The sequence below is a fragment of the Spinacia oleracea genome, chromosome 2, assembly GCF_020520425.1.
Source record: "Spinacia oleracea cultivar Varoflay chromosome 2, BTI_SOV_V1, whole genome shotgun sequence".
Lineage (NCBI taxonomy): Eukaryota > Viridiplantae > Streptophyta > Magnoliopsida > Caryophyllales > Amaranthaceae > Spinacia > Spinacia oleracea.
Genome location: NC_079488.1, coordinates 72,548,431 through 72,573,597, shown reverse-complemented (window position 1 = coordinate 72,573,597; position 25,167 = coordinate 72,548,431). Strand labels below are relative to the sequence as shown.

Sequence of the window (25,167 nt, the reverse complement as noted above, 5' to 3'; positions counted from 1 at the left end):
ACTAGAAAAATCATACCAGATCAGGTGAATAGAACAAGGCCTGAGTGGGAAGAAGTGAGTTTCCCAAGGTGAGATATTGGTATTAGGCCTATCAGTATGATGACCGGAGTTCTTAAGGAGAGGGGAGTTGTTCAAGAGGTTTGTAAATGATGAGGCTTTGTTAAGAAAATCAACAAGATGAAATATGGCTCGTGGATTGTGGAGGAAACCTCGTATAGAGCAAGAAGATCATTTATTCTCATGGAATAGGCATATTAGGATCCATTATACAAATGTTGCATGTTTTACTCCGTAATTGGTTTCAAGGTAAAGAGTGGTATAACAGTTATGTTTTGTCATGACAAATGGTGCAGGCATTAACTCCAACAAGCTCAATATTGTTTTTGGCAGGAGGCTCCCATTATAGAAGTATAAACAGTAATACGAAATATTGGACTATTTCCAATTCAAAACGAAGGATCTGTCTTGAGACTTTAAAGTCTTTTGATTGTAAGATTTGATACGGAGGGGAATCACGAGATGGTCTAGGGCTTTTGTAAGAAAAATCCTTGTCCGTGATCTTCCCCCAATATTTGGAAGACAAAGTTCCTTCTATAGTTTGTTATTTTCACTTGGGCGGTTTCCAAAGAGAAGATACTAACTGAGAAGGATTCTTACATGGGGTTCTTTCTCTATGGCCCTTACCATTAGCCTTGTATTAGGATAATGTCAAGATGCTCTTGTAGCTTAGAAAATAATGTTGAAAAGAGATTAGCTAGCTGAAGTGTGGAAGATGGTTCTGTTGGCAATTTAGTTGTGTACTGGGAAAGAAAGAAATCAAAAGAATTATGAGGGTGGATTGTCTCCCCTTCCTCGTGGTTTCAACTCTCAAGTTCCTTCATTTGAGGCTTTTATATAGTTAATACTTGACATTTGTTAATGTTGTACTCCCTCCATTCCCTTTTATTCTTCCTGTTTGGAATCAGGGGGGAAATTAAGAAAGTTGGAATCTTGTAATAATTGGGTACAAGAGAAAGTATTAAAAAAATAAGATTCTACTTTATGAATAAAGAAAAGAGAGAGAAATGGATAAAGAAAGAAAGTAAGTGGGGATATTTGGGTAGGGGAAGATGGGTGAATGAATTGTGTGTGTGTGTGTGTGGTGGGGGGGGGGTGAATGAATTAAATAAGGTGGATTGGGAAATCAATGGAATAATTTGGTAGATGAATGGAATAAAGGTAGGCTATAATAAAAATTTAAATTGTAGAATGAGGTATTTTGGGGGGCAAAATTGCCAAAATAGAAAACGATTCACATTAGGAAAAACTAAAAGGAAAGTCGGTTCGGGAAACGGAAAGAACTTTCAGGAACGGAGGGAGTAGATAAATTGCTTCTTTAAAGGCATGAGGATCTCTTGTCCTTAGCCTTCTTTCTGTATATGGTGACACCCCTTGATGTCTTTTTGATAGCTTTGTACTTCTTATTACTTGTTAGGTTTTTCAGACAATATATATTTATTAAAAAGACACCACCAAAAAATCAAGCACTGGCCCGCCAAATTTGCAGCTTGCTAGACAATATGCATGGCAAAATTTGCAAGTAGAGAAATAAACAGATCAAAATACTTTTTCTAGTTTCAAGCATCAGTGGATGCGCAAAGTCAAGCTTCCAGAATAAGATCAAATGACTGGAAAAGTTTCTAATTCAAGGCTACATATAGAAAATTCAGAAAACATACATGCTTGATAATGTCTTCGCGCAACATTCTGGCCTTGTGCTCAAGCTCCACCTTAGACAGAAAAAAAGGAGTAACTCAGCATATAAAGTGAGATATTAACAAATCAAATATAAATACCAGAAAGCAAGTAACCTTTGGTGTCCTAATTTCTAAAGCCTGTTTTGAGATGAAGTACCCATCATAAAATTCCAACATGTGGGCAATTAGAAAATTTTCTCTACGTTTTGAAGGAATAAGTTTCAATTTAAAGATAATTTGCATGGAGATAGATTCTCTAAAAGGTTTTCTAATCAAAACTTTCATATCTTTATTTGTATATTCTGCAATCTCTTTTAACAGATAATTTGTATTTTTGTTCTTCTGCAGACTTTTTTTTCTATAATCATCAACATTCTTCTGCTCAGAACTGTGACCTTATACCCGTTAATCATAGAACATCCTGATTTGTAACTTGATTGTAGAATGAGAAAGATTGTCAATTAAAGAATTATCAAAGAAAAATCAAACAGAACAGACATAAGAAGTTTATAGCAACGTGCACACCTTTGCAAGAACTAGATAAAAATCCTGTATATCTTTATGATTTAGTTACTGTCTTGTACATGTGCTTCTAATGTACTTAAGAAAACCGAATGAAATTGAAGCATTATACAGACTGGCTCCGTTTTTAGATAGTCAGACAACAGACCAAAGAAGGTTTTGAAGAAAAGGCTCATGGGTGTTTTGATAAATACATCCCACGTTCAATGTCCGTCCATGGATACGGTTATACCATAAATGTCAAGGCATTAACAGAAAAGATGGTTATCCCTAAATTTTTTAGCAAACCCAGATATATAGATCTAATGTCTACAATGAAAAGATACCAAAGCTGAAAAATCTCTTAGCAATCTACAGTAGCAAACACATTGCTATTACATAAGCTAATTCCTGAGAGTTCGGTGTCCAGTTGAAATACCTAAATGTCCTTAGTTTTTAAGTACTCTTTTAAAATGGTTAATATAAATATCCTTTTGAAATTTGAAGCATGCATTGCGTGCATTTAGATCTAGTCATAAGACATTTAAAGTCGTAAGGCATTGCTTTTCAAATAGAACTTTTCCATTGTTGTAACATTTCTAACACCAAAAAGCAGCTGAAACACTTGCTACTGCTGAAGGAGAAAGTGTTAAAAAACATAAAACGATACGTCTAAAAGAAGATTCCAGTCCACCTCTTGAAAAGCTACGCAAAATTTTATTAAAGCAAAATTGAAACTGAAGGACCACTGTTATATACTTTTTCTGGGAGTTGGACGAGCCAAAGAATGTAATCTCATGCATTCTTTCAAATAAAATATCTAAAAATAAAAAATTCTCAATATCCATTATAGAACATCAAACTGTTCACACACAAGGAAAATAGGAGAGAAAACACTCTTATTACTGAGTACTTACAACAGTTAGCTTCTTAAGTAGTCCATCTTTCATTTGTTGATGCAGTTGATCACACTCTTCCTGCATATGCGGTAAATGAGACACAGAACTATAACATTAGCCACTAATTGCAATTTACTAACATAACATTTTCTAACATCAAAATTTTCATCCTCAATGCTGATGGATTTTATCAATCGCTGAGTTGAATGGCATTATTGCATACAAATACAATCCAGATAAAATAGAAATTTCCTCGCCAAAAAAGTTGGAATGATTTCATTTATCTGAAATTTAATATATAGCTAACAGTACAAGGGGTTCAAAACTCCAATAGATATTTTAACAACATTCATTTTGTAAGATTTAAACTACTGAACATGTAAACAGTGGCAAAAGTTGCTCCGATGCATCATATCTCTGGACAATGCACTAATATATTCACTCGTTTCAAATCTGTACTTATTTCTTGATAATTGTCCACAAATCAAGAAAGATCTTCAAAGAGGCTGGAAAAAATCCAACAAAAAGTTCCTGCTTTATACTTGGGAAAAAAAAAGAAAAAAAACACTCTTGCAAGTGTAGATCTATCTTGCAGGGAAGCAGACATGTATACAGTCAAAGAAATATGGTATACATGGCTACATGCTGAAAAATGTGAGACATGTCCTAGGCATGTCGACTCTGATATATGTAGAATACGTGATATATGTCATATACCTCCTCCAAGAAGTGTCCATGAAAGCTAGGTATGGGATAGTCAACTGTATGTCTATATACAAGTACACCTCCCTAAACCCAACAAACAAATCCGGCCATACAGAATTTTGTCAGTCATTTGTCTGTTTATTTGATTGTTATGGCATAATTAGATTCAAAGAATGAGCTAGCATTCAATGGGTGAGAAAATGTGAGTGGTGGAAGTTAACGCATCTTTTGAGGACTTAAATTGCGGAATCATGTATACAAAAACTCAACCACTTGAATAGGTTTTGAGCTGATACATCATACGTCCTTATTTGTACATGGAGAAAATTACCAAAAACCCCTTGCCAACTATTGAAAATTTATGTCTTAGAACAATATGCACTTAAGAGTTACTTAAAGAAGAGAATTCAAAAAAAAATTATTGGATACCTTGGTGAAATCACTCTCAGACAACATATGGATGCTAATATCTAATGGCATGCACGAAACATGGAGGATAACTTTCATATTCTCTCCTTCAACAGATCGATTTATGATACCTGGAGGAAAAGACAAGAAATACACGCGATTTAATCATATGACAACTTAGAAACCAATGGCTATCTGTTTGAACAGTGAAGGCATGTAATGTGATTTGATAATATCCCATTTAAGAACAGCAGTAATGTAAGATGATAACAGTTCGAACACACAAACAATCATCATAACAGTTCCAACAAGACAAAACTACTGAAGGGTACGGTACATGAAGACAGTTTTAAGAATACAGAGACAACAACACAATATGGATACAATCGAACACAGAATGAGAACCACTTCTATTTCTTGGTGTAAATTATAACTATTTGATGTTAAAATAATTGTTTAGGAACCAAAAATGCACCAAATGAAATTATGCATGCCAAAACAATATTTACCCAGCTTTAGATGAAGAAATAACCTACTTAAGGTTTTTGCTTCCAGCAACTCCATCAAAGATTATCGATGAAAAAGGAGGAAATACCCACTTGTAAAAATTACTATCATGAAGGCAAAATGGTCATATTAAGTCATCTTTGGGCAGAAACTTCCATGAGGTAGCTTCATTAAATGTTGAATTCATCATGTAATCATTCAACAAGTAATATAGTCTCCTTGAGGTGAAATGCATTATGAAAAAGTTGCTTCTGACAATTATTTGAAGAAAACCAAGTGAAGTAACTAAGGTTTTGTTCTGTTCACCTTATTTCCACTTATTTCAGGAAAAATAAGTTTAGACAAGTTCAAGAAAAAATAAGGTTACCCAAGTACAAGTTCTAACTAAAGTAAGTTCTAATAAATTAAAAAGTTAGTGAAAATCAGGTGTATTGTATAGAACGCACCTTAAGTAGGTATGAGATGATCAATAACAAACAAGTGCTTAATAGATAAAAGATCAATAACAAACAAGTGCTTAATAGATAAAAGAGACTGATATCCCTTCCCCCCCACCACCCCCACGTACCCCTTTCAAATGAACCAATTAATATGCATCTCATTCATCAGAGTGAAATCCTGTGATAAAGCAACGTTAAAAATGATCACATCCACAAGACAAGGGTTGATGCAGAGTTTACAGAAGAAATTAGAACCCTTCATTTTTCTTTAAAGAAATTCAAGAAAAGAGTATTAGTGCGTTGAGCGGAAGGGTCAAAGACTGAGTAAACAAATCATGATATGCATTAAATATCAGTTGGAATCACAATATCGAAATGTGGGAGAAGGAAAAAGAAGATAGAGAGAGCATGACCCTCGCCCTATCAACAAAAAGTTATGTGGAGCACCGGAAAAGCTCACTTTAAACTTGTAGCACTTATTTAGAAGATTTTCTTTCACAAAGTTGAAGAGTTTGGCATGCCATATCAGTTTGATATGCAATAAATTCTGACAAGAAAAGTGCCCCAATCAACCCGGAACAAGTAAGCACATGAACCTTCAAGTTAGAACCTAAAACTTGGAGAAACTCTTTGCAAAGGTATTATTTGTTAAACTTTCAGTACCTTTGTTGAATACCAGCCAAAAAGAATAAAAAGAATCATTTTAAGATCAAAAAATATTAAAAAAAACAGTCAATAACTCAATACTATTGTCTCCTCTAGAACATACTCTCAATCTGAAAGTACAAAATTTGTATTATAACAAGCCATATGGTGCTTACCAGTGACTTGCACAAGCTGATGACTATTTTGTTGCATATAATCATCTGGATCTGATTCGACCCTTATAAAGCTTCCAGTAACTTTGGTGTCAAAACTCTCAAAAGTATCAGATTTCTTCAATAGCTCTTCCACCAGGCTTCGTTTCAAGTACACAAGTTTGATGTTTTCTGGAACTATTGATGCCATGGTGCTCTTAGAAATCACTTTTTCCTTATGTCGAAGTCCATCGTTATTTCTTTTGTTTTTCCTTTTACATAACCTTATTAAGGGCTTAAGATCTTCGTTTGAGCTGCTTGAAACATGCTCTAATGGTTCTTCTTGATTTGCAGCTAAATGGGGCTCTAAAAGGTCGTATATTCTATGTTTACTCACCAAAGATTTCCCCAGCAAAGATCGTAGGCTCAAGTCACAGAGAATCATTTTCTTTCTCATTGGATTAAAAAGTTTTTTCTCATTCACATACTTCATAACAACGTCCACTACATCGTACTGTGATAATTCCGTGCTTGTATCAACACCTAGGGATGCAAGAAAATGAACGAGTGGTTTAGAAGCCCAACCTATGAACTCCTTTTTATTGGACTTCTCCTTTGACTGCACAGAGACTGTCCTTTTCATAGATGTCTTTCTTTTCTTCTTTTTCTCTTTCTTCGAAGGACTGTAATCCTCTATAGTCTCCCACTCCCAGTCTTCAAAGTTACTCAATTTCAGCATATCTTGGTTACTATATGCGAACTCATCTCTATCATCTAAGTATTTGTAGTTTCTGCCTTTCTTCAACAAAGTGTGTGCCTTTTGGAGATCTTCCAGTTCCAAACCCTCAGTTTTCTTGATAATTTCCCAATAATCCATAAAGAGAAATTCACAAGTCCCTCTTTCAGTAAAATCTACCTTCTCCTGCAAAATAAGCAAATAGTAAGATAATTGCAAGACAAGGAAATGTAAAACAAAAAAAGAAGCAAGAATGTGATATTGGAATTTTAACCCTCTCCCTCCCCGTACAGTCGTACACCCCCTCATGGCAGCCACCTCCTAAGCCAGTAGTTACAAGATAATGCTTATAAGACCGAGAGCTATCTCCACATAATCCTTCTCCTCCACTTCTTCCTCACTCGTGCAAACCTTGGAACTAGGGAGAATCATAACACTTAGGCTTCTCAAAAAATGAATTGTGTTAGAAGTACCATATTACTAATTTACTTTACAGTTTAAGCATCCAAAGAAAAGGATAAATAATTGGCATGGCGAATGAATTTTAGGTCTCCTGTAGAGGTCATAACATGCTCAAATATGGGGAACAAAAGTAGCCCTCCCTTCCCAAACCCACTTCGAGGATGCTCAAAACCATATTGCAAAGTTGTGGCAAAGAGAATGTGTGTGAAGGTAAGGCTTTCCGCACCACATCTCAACCTATTTCTTTGTCCGAAATGGCAAAACAAAACCCGGTGAAACGAAAGAATACGAAAGGAGAATGAAAATTAAAAGACAATTTATATTGTGTTCGTTCTATTACTACATCCTCCAGTCTTATTAGTTACAACATTTTGACTTCCAGGCTTGTCAAGGGTCAACTTTGACCATTAATAGCTTTATTTGTCTCTTAGTAAAACTAATAGAAAAAGTTGATACTTTGAATATATATGGTCTAAAGTTGATACTAAGAGACTAATCTAATAACATTTTTCATACAAACATCTATTTTTGGGAAATTCTACGAGGTAACTTGTGTTTTGCAAAATTCTATACGGTGGAAAAAAAGATAAATCTTTTAAAGTGACCATGTGTTTTTCCAATTTTCCAAACGTATATTATGAGTTTTCTCCATCCAATTTACCATTGACTTTAAAAGAAAAATATATATTGCAAAAGAAAAACTCAAGGACGTTCGGAAACTTTGGGTGGATGAAATTTTTTTGTAAAAATAAAACCACAAATTAATTTTATTGCAACTTTATTAACGGTAAATTTGATGGAAAATGCTCACAATGTCATGTTTGAGTGTTTTGCAAAACACATGGTCACTTTAGAAAATAAAACCTTTTTTTCCACCATAGAGAATTTTACATAAGACATGGTCACCATGTAGAATTTCCCTTTATTTGTAAATGTATGATCAAAAGCTATTATATGAATAGTGAAAAAGTCAAGTGTTGCAACTAAATAAAAAAAGAGGTAATATTATTTTTGCTACTCAGGACAAAGTATCACATAGTACCTGGTAAAATAATGGCCTCAGTAGACCCTCGTAGACACCTTGATTAAACAATAGTCTATAATCCTTCTTACTATCCAGATGACAACATACGATTATGCAGCAAGATAATAGTTGCGTAATGGGATAAGAGAGCATAATTAATCAAGCTATTTATTCTTATTCTATACAGGTAATGAGAAAAAAGAGTAGTTCAAATGCCAAAAATCTTGCATTAACTTTAAATTACAGTTCGTGTAGCTACAGAAAGCAAGCATACCCCATCTGAGTCGACATCCTTCTTTTCCTCCCAAAGCAAGGCAAGCCTTAGACAATTGCAGCAGAATCCTTTGATCCCTCGGACCGTTACGAATTCTGCTTCACCCACACACAGTCCACAAACAGCATTTGGACAGCAAAAGCAGTGGAATTTCGCAGCTCTCTTGCAATTGAAGCAGAAATGCCAATCTGAAAAGCAGGTTATTGCACCACATTATCTCTACCGAATCATGATAAAATACAGATACATAACTAAAACCTCTCCAAAGCCTCAATGTTAGTGAAGTATGAGTGACTCAGAAAAACAATATTCACTCCCTGATATATTTCCGATGTCATTCTAGAAAAATATGTATTCTATTATGACAGACAAACAGGACAGAAAAAAGGGGGAAAAAAAAGAGATAACATTTTGAAATGCTTTCACTGAGATCATATAGTAACTCTCTGTCTAAGCCTTCCGTGTAGATTTTAGGAACACCACTTTGCTAAGCTAACTTCTTAACTGGTCCACTATAATGTTCATTTTAGTGAGCCACAAGGTTCAACAGACAGAACCATGATAACCATGAAATGCTTTCACTGAGATCATATAGTAACTCTCTGTCTAAGCCTTCCACGTAGATTTTAGGAACACCACTTTGCTAAGCTAACTTCTTAACTGGTCCATTATAATGTTCATTTTAGTGAGCCACAAGGTTCAACAGACAGAACCATGATAACCTCTCTCACCAAGCTATCACAGAGGGCCGCGTGTTAATTGATGTTGGTTGAATCAGAAGCTAATGTACGCTTCAACCTAATCAAATAAACAAAATCAAAATGGTCTTCTCTAAGACTATTTTATTATCTCCTTCCACCTCTGACTTGGTCTCATCCTGCCACTAACAGACCCTGTCTGCTGTCTTAGGACTTAGGAGCAGAAGACCCTTGGGTTATGTGAACAAGTCGAACAGCATTAAATGAAGGAATTGTGAAGTTCAAAGAAAGGGTCTCTAACTTTCGCCAGCAGAGGTGCAACTTACCAATCTTGTGTCCTATTTTATTTCTAATGAAATACAAAAGATAAACACATAACAAAGAGATCCATGAGTCCTTGAAAGCAAGCTAATGATGAATTAAAGTGTGCCTTTATCAAACATCCCTTATAAAGAACCTGAGAAAATAAGAGGCCAGAAACACCGTCCCCCAACCGAATGTTCCATCTTGGAAATTCAGTCATTCCTTTCCACATCACCTAAAGACCAGCCAGTATACTGCCAGCTACAAGTTTCCATTTGGCTTATAACATCCTAAGTAAAAGCCCTTGAACGAGGAAAGAATTCTTGAAAGACCACACATCACACCCAACTCATCCTTTAATGAAGAGCTACCTATTCCACAAAGCGAAGATCAACTCATAGTGCAAGAGAACATGACTACTAAGATACATGACACACATTTACATAGAAAACTGAATAATCTAGATTATAAAGAGGAGTTTGATTTCCACCTAAAATTCCTTACTCACTAGTGTAATCTTTAAAATAATATCGAGTAACATTTACAATGTTAAGTTTTTTCGGAGACATTTCAATGTTAATGTACTACTGCTCCATATAAGTTGTCATACATTATTTTTGAAATGTAAAGCACGCATCGTATGCATTCAAATCTAGTTATCTTTAAAGGGAGCATAAGTCAAACTCAAGCAAAGAGAGAAAAAGAGGACATCAATAAGAAGTTACACCTAAAAGGATATGTACGTAGGGATGTCAATGGAGTGGGTATGATGGATACCCGCCCCGCATCCGCCTAGTAAGTTGAGGATGGGTAAGGGTTTAGTGGGGGTGGGCATAGATGGGATTGAAATTGCACCACCATGAGTGATAGGGGCAAGTTGGGTTTGAGGTTATACCTGTAAGTCCGTAACATACCCACCTACACTTCACCCCATACATCCATACCTAACCACCCATTCTCTATTGTTTAACAGCCAATAAAATATTGTTTTAAAGTAAAAATTTAAACCAATATGCTAAAAAGTGTGTATAGTGTGCATCTTGGGCAGGTAACGCAGTAAAGTGGGTGGTGGAGCAGGAACCGATGGTTTTAATTTTGTTGTTGGAGCGGTGATGGTTTTATGTTTTGTACCCGCTATAGGTGACGAATCCCAACTGCAATCCCTACATAACATAAAGCTCCACGGGGAAAATCCCATAAAAAACCTTCATGTACCAAGCTATTTATAGAGCAGAGAGATGGCTTTATTGATATGACAACGTCAAGTGAAAGGTCGTTAGACAATGGATAAAAGTCACTCTAGGAATAACACACTAATCTTCCCTAAGAGTTTCCCAAAGAAGAGACCACTCCAATTTCGACGAAAAGAGGAACACAAACAATCTTATTCCTTACTAATAAGGGACCTACGGAATGGCATATAACATAGTCCACCATCAAAAAAACACCTTTTTCTCAGCCTCGTATATTTATTATATGACATAAAATGGAAGATCGGGCAATCTAATAATATCTAACCAAATAGCATTCGTTAGAAAAAAGTAAGTTTCTCACAATGTAAGAACAAGTGACTCATTGTGTCCCCACAAGCAAGCCCAATAAGCCTGAACTAGAAGATAGCGTCTTATTGGCCCCTAAACCTATAAAGTATCAAGAGCATTGACTTTCTTCAAACTAAAAACCCAAGCTTTATAACCTTAGCTTCGAAGTAAAAGTGAGAAATAAGGAAAGACTATGATTTAGGAGGTATTTTGTGTGTGGCTATAAAAAGAACGACAAGTGAAGAAACCGAAAACAGGCAACGAAGATCTCTTATCTTAGAAAAACATTTTAATGATGCCTAACAAACTAGTAAGATCCCCAAACACCCACTCCAAATAATCCCAAAGCTTCAACTCTTTCCGGAAAAATTACACAAATTAGTGAATTACCTTCAAAGAACGGCAAGAAAGGTTAATAAGAGTATGGAAAGTGCCAAATGACCTATAAAGGCTGAAAAAAAGCAAACAAAAAAGGTTTCTCCTTACAAAAAACATGCACTTCTTTACCACCTTGTATCAAACCAAAGAGCAAACCTCCAAGGGCTTATGTCGGGAGCGTGAACAAACCTCTAAGGGATTATGTTGCGACTTGCGAGCATGAGTCCCTCCTAATGAATCTCACCATTAATGCATTATAAATGGCTTATTACAAAGGATAGCCAGAAAGTTACTTCTCCATACTCCCAAAGAATTCAACAAACTCTAAATCCAAACATATAATAACTCATCACTCCTTAAAGTTAAACTTTCACATTCATTTCTTGAGCAATAGATTGGTGATTGAAATAAAAAGAAACGCACTCACACACACACATTATGAAAATACTCATAATATGGATCTTACCTGGAATCGACTAGGAGTGTTAAATATGGGTACGGATCTAAGAATTCCACAGAAATTCCAAAAATTGGGGACACGGGGACTCGTCTGATATTTAGAAACGGGCCAGGATGCTCGGACTCGGGTAAGGGATCTGAGTGTCGGACATGAGTAAGTCCAAAATCAAGGACTTGGGGCCCTGTTTTGTAAGGGTCTGAAACTTGTATATGGACTTGGGGACACGGCATGCAAAAATAAAATAATGATATTTTAATTTTTATTTAGTAAAAGAGGATTTTTTTTTAAAAAAAAAAATAAAGTATTGTTTGTTAGTTGGTTATAAAATGATTTAAACACAAAATTTAAGTACTAGGTGAGAAAAGTCAAACTCTTTCCCAATACCTACTAAATAAAATTAAAGACTACTCCACTAGATAAGGAGACAATACTTTATAGCTCATATTTTAACTAAAGTAAAAATAAAACAGAAAAAGAAGCAGAATAAAAGAAGTCACATGACCTTTTTCTTCCACCTACCCAACCCAACATAAAAAATTTAAAAAATTTAAAATAGAAAATCAGAACCGGCAAAAAAGGTCGAAGATGCGAAGAACACAACCTCCCTTCGTCGGAGAAGAAAACCGACAACTCTGTGGTTCCAATCTAGTCGACTTTTCTGGCCGAACAAAATCTCTAAGGTTTCGGCTCTTGTTTTTCTGGATTTGAGATTCAATTTTAGATCTAGGGTTAGTGAGTGTTGAGCCCACTTTCTCTCCGGCGTGTCCGATCTGGATTCGGTGTCCGCACCCGGGTCGCGTACTCGCGTCGTGTGGACTCCGGTACGGAGGGGTGGTGAGCCGAGTCCGAGCATCACAGGACACGGGTACGGGACACGACGGTTATTAAAAGTTTCATTTTTTACTTTTCAAAACGTTTTTCCAAAAAATAAAAAATAAAAGAAAAGAAAGAAGGGGGAAAGGGAGTAGTCACGTGAATAAGTGACTACTTCATTCACTGCCTTGAGTCCTACACTTGTCAAACACATAATTAAAAAAAGAAAGAAGAGGGTAGGGGAGGAGAGGGGAGGGGCCTCATAACCACCCCACTACCCCTCTCTCACTGGTCAAAAGTTAACAATACTCTTTCCCACTAGTCAAAAGTTGACAATATTATTTTTTTAAAAAGTGACAAAACAAAACAAAACAAAACAGAAGGAAACCAACAAAGAGAGAGAAATAAAGAAGAAAACTGAAGAGAAGGAAAGCTGAAAATTTAACCCATCCATTTTCTTTCTCCTCACTCCGACAACTTTCCGACCATCGATACTGGATGGAAATACCACGGAGGAAGTCTCCTTGCTATGGCGACTAAAAGCCTTAAAATTTCATTCTTGTTTGTTGTAGATTGATGAGTCAATTTCTAGATATAGGGTTAGTCGTGTCTAAGTACAATTTGAAGGATCCAACTCGTATTTCGTACCCGTATCAGGGCCAATAATACATGGAACGTGGGTTCGAGCGGGACACGGTACGGGAACCGCGAAACGCAGCTTCTAAAGAACCCGGATCGTTCTGTTATATTTTATAGAATTTTTTTAAAATATACTTAAGTAATTGTGTCATTTTTAATTGGATAAAAAGTAATATGGTACTCCGGAGGTGAAAGTCTTTGTCTAGGGAAGGTGAAAGATGAAAAAATTAAAAATAAACAAATAACTAGCTGACAAAAAGTAAAAAACTGGATTAAATAAAGTTGCTTTTTTAAAATAGCTGATAAAATCACGTGAATAACTCTACTATTAATATTTTAATTAAATTTCTTTGGCCCAATTACTTTTTTTTAATATTCTCTGGCTCTTCACTCCACACACACAACCCAACATGTTATCTCTCTCCTCACTCCTCACTGTGACTGTACCCGACATTTTTTTCCGGTCATCACTTTATACTCTCCAACCATCTTCCGACCATCGAAAAGTAGGAGATAGCAACCACGAGATTCGCCTCACCAAGGAGACCAAAAGCCCCAGTATTTTTGGGTGAAAATCCAGATCTATAGTAAACAAAAAGGGTTTGTCACCGCCGGCAATCTGGGTCACGTTCCACCGTGCACCGAAGACGAGCTAACCGAGGTTGCGGTTTGAGGCCACGTTCCACGAACCGGGTATCACTAGTCACGGGTATTGGTCGGAATTTTCCGAGTCCAGGTAAAAGAGGCCAAGGTTATGAAATATAATATATCATTGCAATGGATTCATATTACAAGTTTAACCTTATAGGCTTATATAATAAATTGAAGGAGCATTGTTTTCACATTTGACCTTATAGTCCTAAAAAAGTCAAAGATTGTAGCAAATATAACATTTTAAGCTAATGAAAGTGGTGTGTATTTGTTTTCTCCATCAACAATAAATTTTATTACTCCCTCCGTCTCACATTACTTGTTAATTTTCCTTTCTCTTCCGTCCCGCATTACTTGTTACACTTATAAATTAGGAATGACCCTACAATTATTATATTGTCTCTTTCTTCCCACTAAAAAATGTTTGGTTCCCACATCCTCCCATTGAATTAAAAAAATACCTCATTAACTTCTATCACATCTACTTTTTCAATAAAATAACAATTGATAACCAAACAATCACATATCAACTAAAACTTTGTGCAGAGGTAAGTGTAACGAGTAACGTGGGACGCAGGGAGTACATAAATTTAAGCAACTTAAAACATGCGAAATGTCCTCCAATACATGAGAAGAAATAAATAAAAATATAATCTTCTTATCGATCAAAGAAAGAGAAGTTCTTTACCACATCTAAAATTCTCTTCGCGGTCCAGAATAGAATCATCCTTTCCAACGCACTGAGGGTGATATGATTTTAAGCAATCCCTAGAAGCAAAATATGCAATCATTCAAAGCCATTAACTCAATCAAATATCATCAAGAAAACTTCATACCTAATGGACATGGAAAATAAATTTGCATAAAAAATCCACTTATGCTAGAAAAATATAAAATTTTGATATTCTTAAACTACACATTAAGACGAACAAAATAAGATTTCACATAAATATGTTTTGAAGTACGTATTGGAAAGAAATTAGAAGATTCTCTTCGATTGTGAATAGTGTTAAGATTCCAAAGGGACTAATATTCGAGAACAGAGAGAGTAGTTATATTGTGAAATTTTTTTTACAAATACATCCAACTCCAAGGAACTCACTAATAATGTAAACTTCAAGAAACCCTTAAGCGAAAAAAGGGAAAATAGTCAAAAGACTATCAAGATAAAACTCTACTATGTATAATGCTATAATATATGTTGGAATTCCCCAAATATACATGGCCATTTAGAGGAGGGAGATACAGATGAAGATAAGATGAAAATAAAATCATGTTTGGAAGATTAAAATAGGATAACAAGGGATAGGGAAATTTCTACCGTGTTTTGGCATTTATTTTCCCCTCCGTTCTTAGATGAAAATATAGCAATCCATTCAAAATCGACATGTTAGATACTTTGTGCTCTTTCTATATTATGTGTGATTATACATAGTATAAATTTTGGTAGCCCACTTGTACCAAATTTGAAGCCAAAATGCTTTATCTTACTCCATCCGTTTTTATTTACTTGCATCACTTGCATGGGCACACAGTTTTAGGTGGCCCATGCAAGAATAACATTAAATGATGTAAGTGGGAATTGTTTATTGTAAAAACTACAAGTAGGGTGAATGAACACCCATTTTAGGTAAGTGATACAAAATATATTTGGAGAAAGTATAAAGAATTAACAAGTGGGGACCAAAGATTGGGAGATAAATTATAAAATAATGCAAAAATCTTTCAAAAGAGGAAGTGATGCAAGTGAATGAAAACGGAGCGAGTAGTAATATTATTAGTTTTTGTGGATAAGAAACCCACCAACTGAATAAGAAATCTTCTTAATCACGTTATTACAAATTCCTTGACCCCTCTTCTTCGAAAAGCAAACTCATAACAATGTGAGTTCAAGCCATAATGCCATTGGAACAAGAGAATAATAAACAAATACTTTCTCCATTTTTCTTTTTAAATGACACAATTTGGCTTTTAGCACTATTCGTATAACCTACTTTAACTATCAATTGTAATTTATACTTAAGAAAAAATATAGTCATATGGGGTCTTGTTATATTCGTCTCACTGAGTCACTGTATATATTTATAATATCAATTTTTTATAATTTTTACCCATTGATAACTAAAGACATTAAATGATTGAAATATTGCATTGGCAAACATGATAAAAAAATTATGTCATCTGAAAAAGAACGAAGGAAGTAGTACTTTTATCTCAAAATTATGTTATATGTATAATAAAATAATGATCCTACTTTTATTTTTGAATGTTCAATTCTCCTTTCAACAAGTTCAGGAATGCAACCTCAGCCAATTTTAGCCCATCTAATTCTACTTTGTGACATGAATACAAGTTTGAAAAAACACTCTCTAAGGTTCTTTCACAACCCAACATTTATTGTTGATTTTGTCTATAAAGGTGCAGGGAGGTCAAATTTATACATAGTTTTGTTTGTGATAGTCAAGAATAGCAAAGACAACGTTACATAAATAGTGAACGAGGTAAATAGTGAACGAGGTGCAAGTTTAGCCATGAAACTTAGATATCTAGAATGAGTCGCATTTAAAACCTCCATCTTACACCCTAAATTTGGCCCAAAAGGCTACGACCCTCACTCTTTTTTCACTAAAAGCTCTTATCATCTCCTCTTCTCCATTTTCATACCCTGTAAACCTTATGTCTCCCTCTCCTCAATGTCCCCCCATCTTCTATCTTGCACCATATTCGTCCACCGGTGCCCCCCTCCCCACCCCCCCCCACCCCCTCTCCAACTACTCCCCTCTCCTCCTATTTCCCTCTTTTTGTTCCCATTACTTATCCATCACCTTTTTCCTTTCTACCCCTTTATTATCTTCTCCTCCACCTTTACACCAAACGCCATCAATCATCATCTATTCCTCTCCATGACCTCTCTTACTCCTCCCTTTTACACCCTTGTATAATGTTCTCCTCCCCCTTTGAATAGACTCCCCCCATCATCTCCCTCATTTTCTCTCTCTACCCACCCCCTTATCTCCCCCTTGCCTACCCTATACTACCCGTTATAATCTTCTCCTCTATAATATTCTCCTCCATCCAAACATAATCTTCTCGAACCCCCCCACCCCCACCCCAACACCACTCCAACACCACTCCCTCTGTAACCTTATCCACCTATCACCTCTCTTTCTTCTTCGCCTTACTCTACAACTTCTACTCTAAAATCTTCTCCTTCCATGACCTCTCTTTTGCTTCCATCATTTCTCCCTCCACTCTACAATCTTCTCCTCTGCCTTTAAATTGACTACCTCTCTCCCCACCCCACACATCAACCCTTCATTATTTTATGTTATGTTCCTCTTTCTCCTATTACTTTTCATTCTCTCTCCACCATCACCACTTTATCCCCCACTCTTCAGCTAATATTTCCTCCCTCCTCCGCTATGAAGGTTGTAGCTTGGTGGCATTTGAACTCACATAAAAGCCTTTAAAAATAAAACTCAAATCACAACAATTTGACACTGAATAGTTAAAAAAATAACACTTGTAAAACTGAAATAAGACTTTACAACCTTAAAGTTAACTCAAATCATAAAAATGGCATTAAAAGACAGTTCGCAGCAAATGAACTGTGTGGAAAACTATGCTACTAGGACTCTTCATTTGACTAAGTACTGTTATGAAAAAAAAATCACAAGTTAGCCTAGTTAGATAATTTATTTAGACAAAATTACGTGTGTCTGTGTGTATAGGGAGCCATGAAGAATTATGATTCAGACAAAACTAACTATGTTAACCTTGTGCGTTGCACGATATAAAATATAAACACTTGTTTTTGTCTGGGAAGAGGATACTCATTAGATTGAATTTATGAAATGGGTAGTCACTATTTCATTGTTTTTTTAACGAAGTATTTGCTCGCGTCTTTGGAGGAAAAAGAATAGGAGGAAGAAAAGTAATGTCACAGGAAGTTTAGGCGGGGAAATTTTCATAAGAAGTTGACATATGTAGAAAGACTATGTAAGCTAATGTTTTGTTAAAGTTTTAAATTTGATTTAACTTCACCCCTCGGCTTTAACCAGTAAAAGTACTAAACTAAGTTATAGGCAACGCCATCCGCAATGTTATCCATACTTTCCCATAGTACTCCCTCCGTCCTGGAATAGACACTTCTATTCTAGGAATTATTGCACTAATATTTTAACCCTCTCTTTCCATTATTCAAAAATTAGGATCCTAACACTCTCGTCCAATGAATAAAAAATTTCACTCATATTCCCTCTACTTTTATATTAAAATAAATATTCCTTGTGTTTCTTTTGTTTTTCTTACTTTTTGTCTCTCCTCAAAATTTCAAATAGGAAGAACAAAAAACAGAGAACATTTAGTAATCGTACACCAATTTATTCTTTTAAAACTATGTGTCACAAACTGAGCATTTTGGGATAGAGGGAATCAATTAAATACTCTCTTCGTTAAGGTGCCAAACTTGTTATGGCACATATTTTATGAGATAAGTTTGTGTGTAATCAACAAATAATATTTTCATAATAGAAATTGAGGTACAAAGAAAGTGGGGTATTTTTTTATTAAAATGAGACAGTATGTGGGACCCTAACTATATAAAGTAGAATGACAAAGGTAATAAACAATAATAAACCACAATCACACAAAAAAAAAATCAGTTTGTTTATTCAAAATTTTATTCGATGTGATTTGGGATGACTAACTCTATCCTATCGATGAGCCTGTAGTACTTAGGGAGTTAGGGGACCAAATTACACATAGATGGTTCTTCCGTTCTTTTATCATTACAAAATTTGGCTGCACATTTATACTGATGCAATAAAAAATATTATCATATCTTTTTAGATTCATTTTAATATGTATATCAAATCATCAATTTTTTATAACCTTTAAACTTACAAAAATTGTCAAAAGTTTGCAAAAGAATTGTTTGCAATACTAAAATCTCGACTAAAGAAAAGAATTCTTTTTGTTCTTTACGTTTGAATTTTTACACGTTTATTAACGATTAATTAATGTGTATTGAGATTGCTTTCTTCTCTCCCACGGCTGAGCAAGGGTGTACGTTAAGGGTGACTCACTAACGTGCGCCCACCTCCATTGATGGCGAAAAAGAAGAAGGCAAATACAAATGGGACTTCACCAACTCTTCGACTGATGCTTTCACTAAGAATCAACCTGGAAATGCAGCGTTTTTAGGGCATAATGATGATGAGAAATCGTACCCAGATAACTTGGATGCGGATGCGAACTTCGATAATGAAGAGCTTGTTCACTCAAATATGGTGCACCCATCAGTAGGTATGATCTCAAGAGAACTTCATAATGCCATTATTGTTCTTAGTCAGTCCTTAGGTCTTACTGGGAAGGGTAGGATCATTCCGCAATGTAATACGGACCCTGTTTTGGGAAACCCTGCTAATGTTGATATTGATAATACCCAAGAGAAAACCCAATCTCCTGTGATTTTGAATGATGCTACCACTCACACTGAACAAAATGTGGCTCCTCCAGAACCATGGAAAAATCTGTTTACTGGGGCAAAACTTGCATCTAAGGGGGGTGCATTGGGGTTTGTCTCTCCAATTGTTAAGGAAGGTAAGAAGGTGGCACAATTCAGCAGTCTGATTTAGATGCTATGGCTGATAAATGGCAAGCTTCAATTGTCATGTATGTAGTAGGAGAATCCCCAACTATAGCATCTGTGAAAAGATTTATGGTTGCTGTATGGGGGGATGTTGCTCAACCCCAAGTGTTTTATCATGATGATGGATACTTCCTGATTAGATTTTCTAGCACTAAGGAGAAAAGCAAGGTGGTTGCAGGTGGTCCTTATACATTTTATGGCAAACCAGTGATTATCAAGCCCTGGTCACCTGACTTCAATTTCTATGAAGAAGTGCTCAAAGTGATACCTCTATGGGTTAAATTTCCCAACCTACCCCTTCATTGCTGGGGTACTGATTCTCTTAGCAGGATTAGCAGCCTGTTGGGGGTTCCTATCTGTGCTGATGAGTGTACCACTAGGCAAGATAGGGTTTCTTTTGCCAGGGTGTTAGTAGAGATGGATATTACTGCCACATTGCCTGACCATGTGTGGATTGAAGATGCTTATGGTACTATGTTCAAACAGGAAGTGAAGTATGATGGGAAACCAGCATATTGTAAGAAATGCAATATTGCAGGTCATGACTGTGATAAAACTACTAAGGTAGCTCCCCTCCCTAAGCCAGCTAAGAAGGTTTGGGTGGCTAAAGCTACTCATAAGCAGCAGGAGACAGTACAACAATCACAAAATTGCCAGTAGGGACTCTTACACCTCCTCATGTCACACCTGCTATACCCCAATCAGGTGATCAGGATTGGAAAATAGTCACCAGAAGAACAAGAGGGCCCAGCAGAATGAGAACTATGAGTCCAGTAATCCCTATACTGTCCTTATAGAAGATCTTGGTTTCAAGGAGATTGCTGGTGAGGGAGTTGTGGATGAGGGAGATGGAAACTTACAACTGTCTCATGATGAAGGTTAACTTGTGCACCTGGAATGTGAGAGGATTCAATGATCCTCTTAAAGCTGTAGAAGTTAAAAATCTTATTAAAAAGAACAATGTACATATTATTGCTTTGTTAGAAACTAGAGTCAAAGCTAATAAGTTCCCTAGTGTTGTTGGTAAGCTTGGTAGGCATTGGAATTGGGAAAACAACTACACCTCTAACCCTAGGGGAAGGATCTGGTTGGGATGGCAACACCTTGAGGTTGACCTCTCAATTTTGGTTAATCATGAGCAATTCATTCATTGTGAGATTAGAGATAGAACTGGTAATGTCTCCCTTTTGTTCACTGGAATCCATGGTTTGCACACTGTGGAGACTAGAAGGAGTTTGTGGCAATCTTTGGCCCATATTCTACCTAGTGTGGGTGTACAACCTTGGCTGCTGGCTGGTGGCTGGTGATTTCAACTCTATCCTGTCTAATGAAGATAGGATCAATGGTACTCCTGTCACTACTACTGAGATTCAGGATTTTAATAATTTTATTGTTAGTATTGGTCTTTGTCCACTTCAGAGTGTTGGCCATTATTTTTCTTGGCACAAAAGTCCTGGTGAGGGGCAAACTGCAAGCAGAATTGATTGGTGTTTAGGCAATGATGCATGGGTACACAAGTTCACTGGTGTTCCTGCTGAATACCTCAATCCATCTATATCTGATCACTCTCCTCTGTTGGTTAACTATTTACCTGATAAAGCTGAAGGTGGTAGACCTTTCATATTCTTGAATTATCTCACTGAGCATAGACAATTTTTACCACTGGTGGATGATGTCTGGAGCTCTACTGAAGTTAGGGGTTCTTACATGTACAAGCTATGGCACAAATTGAAGATAGTCAAGTCAAGACTGAAAAGTTTACATAGAGAGGAATTTGCTGGTGTGAAGGAGAGAGTTGACAAGGCTAGAGACCAACTTGAAACTGTCCAAAATGCTTTAAAAACTTCCCCAATTGCTGATCTGTTTGAACAGGAGAAAGTTTGTATTGCAAATCTGAAGAAGTGGCTTAGAGTGGATGAGATTGCTCTGAGACAGAAATCTAGGATTCAGTGGCTACAAGTGGGGGATTCTAACCATCAGTTTTTCTTTTCTTCTATGAAGGAGAGAAACAGGCAGAACAGGATTTCAGTGCTTTATGATGAGAATAATAATAAACTGGTGGAACCAGATGCAATTCAGGGGGAGATTGTGGGTTTCTATAAAACATTGTTGGGGTCTGCTGCTAACTCCCTTCCTGCTATTCACATTCCTACTGTAAGAAGTGGCACTAAACTCAGTAACTATGCCAAGAATTGGCTAACTAGGGAGGTTACTACTCTTGAAATTGATCAAGCTCTTAAGGGAATTGGTGATGATAAAGCACCAGGTCTAGATGGTCTCAATGCAGTTTTCTTCAAAAAGACTTGGCACATAATCAAGATGGATGTTTTCAAGGCAGTTCTGGAGATGTTTAATACTAACACTCTGCTGACCCAGTATAATTGTACCTCTGTCACTCTTGTCCCAAAAGTGGCTAATCCTACTAAAGTCAAAGACTTTATACCTATTGCCTGCTGCAATGTAGTCTACAAGCTTGTCTCTAAAATTCTCACCACAAGAATGCAACACATAATTGGTGATGTTGTTAGTGATTTCCAATCTGGCTTCATTCCTGAGAGACAGATCTCTGATAACATCCTGCTTGATACTGAGTTGATTAAAGGCTACACCAGGGCACATAACTCCCCTAGATGTCTTCTCAAAGTGGATCTAAAAAAAGCCTATGACTCTATTGAATGGAGTTTTCTCAAAGATGTGATGATTGAACTAGGCTTCCCTGAAAGATTTGTGAATTGGGTGTTCAGCTGTATTACAACAGTCTCTTATAGCATCCTTATTAATGGCAAACCCACTAAGCCTTTCAGTGCAAGGAAAGGGCTAAGGCAGGGGGATCCTATGTCCCCTTTCTTATTTGCAATCGGCATGGAATATCTTACCAGGCATCTTCAGCAGCTTCAAGCTCAACCTGCTTTCAACTTTCATCCCAAATGTAAGAAACTTGCTATCATTCATCTCTTGTTTGTTGATGATCTACTCATGTCCTCCAGAGCAGACATTCAATCTGTTCAGATGTTGCTTTCTGCTTTTATCAGTTTTCTGCTGCTTCTGGCCTTGAGGCTAATCTTGATAAAAGTAACATTTATCTTGGTGGGATCTCCTCCACTGAGAAAGCTGCAATTCTGTCTGCTATTCACATTCCTGAAGGGTCTTTTCCATTCCGGTATCTTGGCGTGCCCCTTGCTACAAAAAAGCTAGCTTATAATCAATGCAGGCCTTTGATTGAGAAAGTAGTTGCTCGAGCCAAAACCTGGACAGCTAGGAATCTTACTTGTGCTAGCAGGCTACAACTGGTGCAAACTATTCTCTTAAGTATGCAATCATTTTGGTGCCAAATTTTCATCTTGCCTAAGAAGGTAATTAAGGAGATCCAAAACTTTTGCATGATCTTTTTGTGGACTGGTCACACTGATCCTTCAAGGAAATCTTTGGTTGCTTGATCCAATTTGTGCCTTCCTAAAACTGCAGGGGGATGGAATATTAAAGAAATGAGTCTTTGGAACAAAGCAGCAGTAGTTAAGCACTTATGGTCCCTGACACACAAAAAAGATAAGTTGTGGTGTAGGTGGGTGCACACCTACTATATTAAGGGAAGATCTCTTGATACTAAGTGGCCTGCTGCTATGTCTTGGCCACTTAAGAAGATTCTATCTTCTGCTCAAATGATTGAAGATGTGGGAGGATGGGATAAAGTTTGCAGGAATGGGAAATTTTCTATCAAAAAGATGTATCAGTGTCTTCTGGGTGATCATGTGAAAGTTCTCTGGAGAAGGATTGTGTGCAATAACAAGGCATCTCCTAAGAGCTTGTTTATTACTTGGCTTGCTCTCTGGAATAGGCTCCCTACTAGGGACAGGCTGGTGAGTGGTGGCTTGGAAGGTCACTACTGTGGATGATTACCCCTTGTGTAACACTAAAAAAGAAACTGCAGCACACTTGTTCTTTGAATGTGATTATTCAGCTGCTGTGTGGAATACTATTCTGCATAGTTTAAAGTTCAGCAGGAAAGCTACTTCTTTTGATCAAGAACTAACATGGGTATTGAAAGCTACCAAGAGAACTGGGGATAGATACAAGTTGCTTGTGATGTACTTTGCTGAGTGTCTTTACAGCATTTGGCTGCAAAGGATTGAAATGGTGTTTAACCATAAATGTAGAAGGCCTGCTGATATTGTTCCAGACATCATGTTTAGAGTTGCTTGTACGGCAACTGCTAGCCAGCATATGTTTCTTTTAAATTAGCCTCTGTTGTAGTTGGTTAGTTGTTGGGTGTTGCTCTTTGCTGTAGTTGATTGTGTTCTGGTGGTCTGGTTTAGCTGACTTCCTAGCTTTGTCTAGGTGTAACTTCCTCTTTTGGTAATAAAATATCTTTATTTGCCAAAAAAAAAAAATGTGTATTGAGATTCTTCTTTTTTTTTTTGTTTAAACAAGGCAAAATACGTTTATTTATAATGTTTTCACTTTTATCAAAATTCTGATATTGAAAAAATGAGAAAAAATTAATGTCCCAATGAAAAAGTGTGAAAAATTAAATGACCCAATAAATTTAATTGGTTAAAATAATCATTGGGCACAAATTTTGATAGAATACTAAAGCATTTATGTGATAATATAAAATGAAGTGTAAATACTCCCTCCGTATTTATTTAAGAGATACACTTGGCCGGGCACGAGTATTAAGAAAAAGAATTGAATGAAATAAAGTAATAAAACAAGTGGGGTTGAGTAAATATTTTAATAAGAAAAATAAGTGGGGACCATGTCATTTTAGGGAGTGGGGGTGGGGGTGGGGTGTAGATATATTATTTAATTGGATGGTGGGGTTGATAAGTTACTAAAAATGACAAGTGTATCTCTTAAATAAATACGGCCGAAAAAGGCGAGTGTATCTCTTAAATAAATACAGAGGGAGTAACATTTTGAAACACCCAAAAAGTAAAACGTAAAGAACAAAAAGAAACAGGGGGAGTAGATATTTTAAACTTTTTGGGACTTAAGGGGTAAGATTTTATTAGGAGCCCGGTGAAAGAAAAATTTTACCTTAAAATTTAACTTCGTAATATTATCATTTTAATAAGAGTTATACTTTGACTGATACGGCCGTTTAACGTGTAAAGGCCAAACGTAATAAAATATACTTCCTCCGCATTTTAATAAGAGTTATACTTTGACTGATACAGAGTTTTAGGAGGTTTGAGTAATTTAATAAACCAAGTACAAGTGGGGATAATATGTTAATTATTTATTGTAAAAAGATGATAATGGATGAATTAGTTATTGTGGGAAAAAAATGGTGTGTGTAGTGTTGGGAAGAAATAGAAAAAATAATATAATAGGGAGTGAGACAATGAGGTAAGTAAGAAATACTCCCTCCATATTTTTTATGAGTCACAAGACTCACAACTACTACTTCCAGCCGTATTTTTTCGAGAGTCATACTATAATACCCCGTATTTTCGGGTATTTTATAATAAATTATTTTGGTAATTTAAGTTAATTTTTCAATTATAATAAAGTTTTTAATGAGTTTTAACAAAAAAAAAAC

At 36.2% G+C, this 25,167-nt stretch overlaps 1 protein-coding gene across 2 annotated transcripts in view; it reads right to left on the bottom strand.

Annotated features, from left to right (window-relative positions):
- The window catches only part of LOC110801282 (uncharacterized protein At5g08430), a 58,425-nt gene that overhangs the window by 21,257 nt on the left and 12,001 nt on the right, over nucleotides 1-25,167 (bottom strand). The window contains exons 2-9 of one of the 2 annotated variants that reach the window (XM_056836999.1): nucleotides 22,894-23,084; nucleotides 22,502-22,805; nucleotides 14,661-14,740; nucleotides 8,490-8,677; nucleotides 6,018-6,915; nucleotides 4,271-4,380; nucleotides 3,155-3,214; nucleotides 1,719-1,769 (exon numbers count right to left, since the gene is read on the bottom strand). In XM_056836999.1, coding sequence (XP_056692977.1) covers nucleotides 1,719-1,769; nucleotides 3,155-3,214; nucleotides 4,271-4,380; nucleotides 6,018-6,870 — 1,074 coding nt within the window. In that variant the 5' untranslated portion in view covers nucleotides 6,871-6,915; nucleotides 8,490-8,677; nucleotides 14,661-14,740; nucleotides 22,502-22,805; nucleotides 22,894-23,084. The remainder of the gene's footprint in view (nucleotides 1-1,718; nucleotides 1,770-3,154; nucleotides 3,215-4,270; nucleotides 4,381-6,017; nucleotides 6,916-8,489; nucleotides 8,678-14,660; nucleotides 14,741-22,501; nucleotides 22,806-22,893; nucleotides 23,085-25,167) is intronic. The other variant, XM_022006630.2, reaches the window with a different exon arrangement.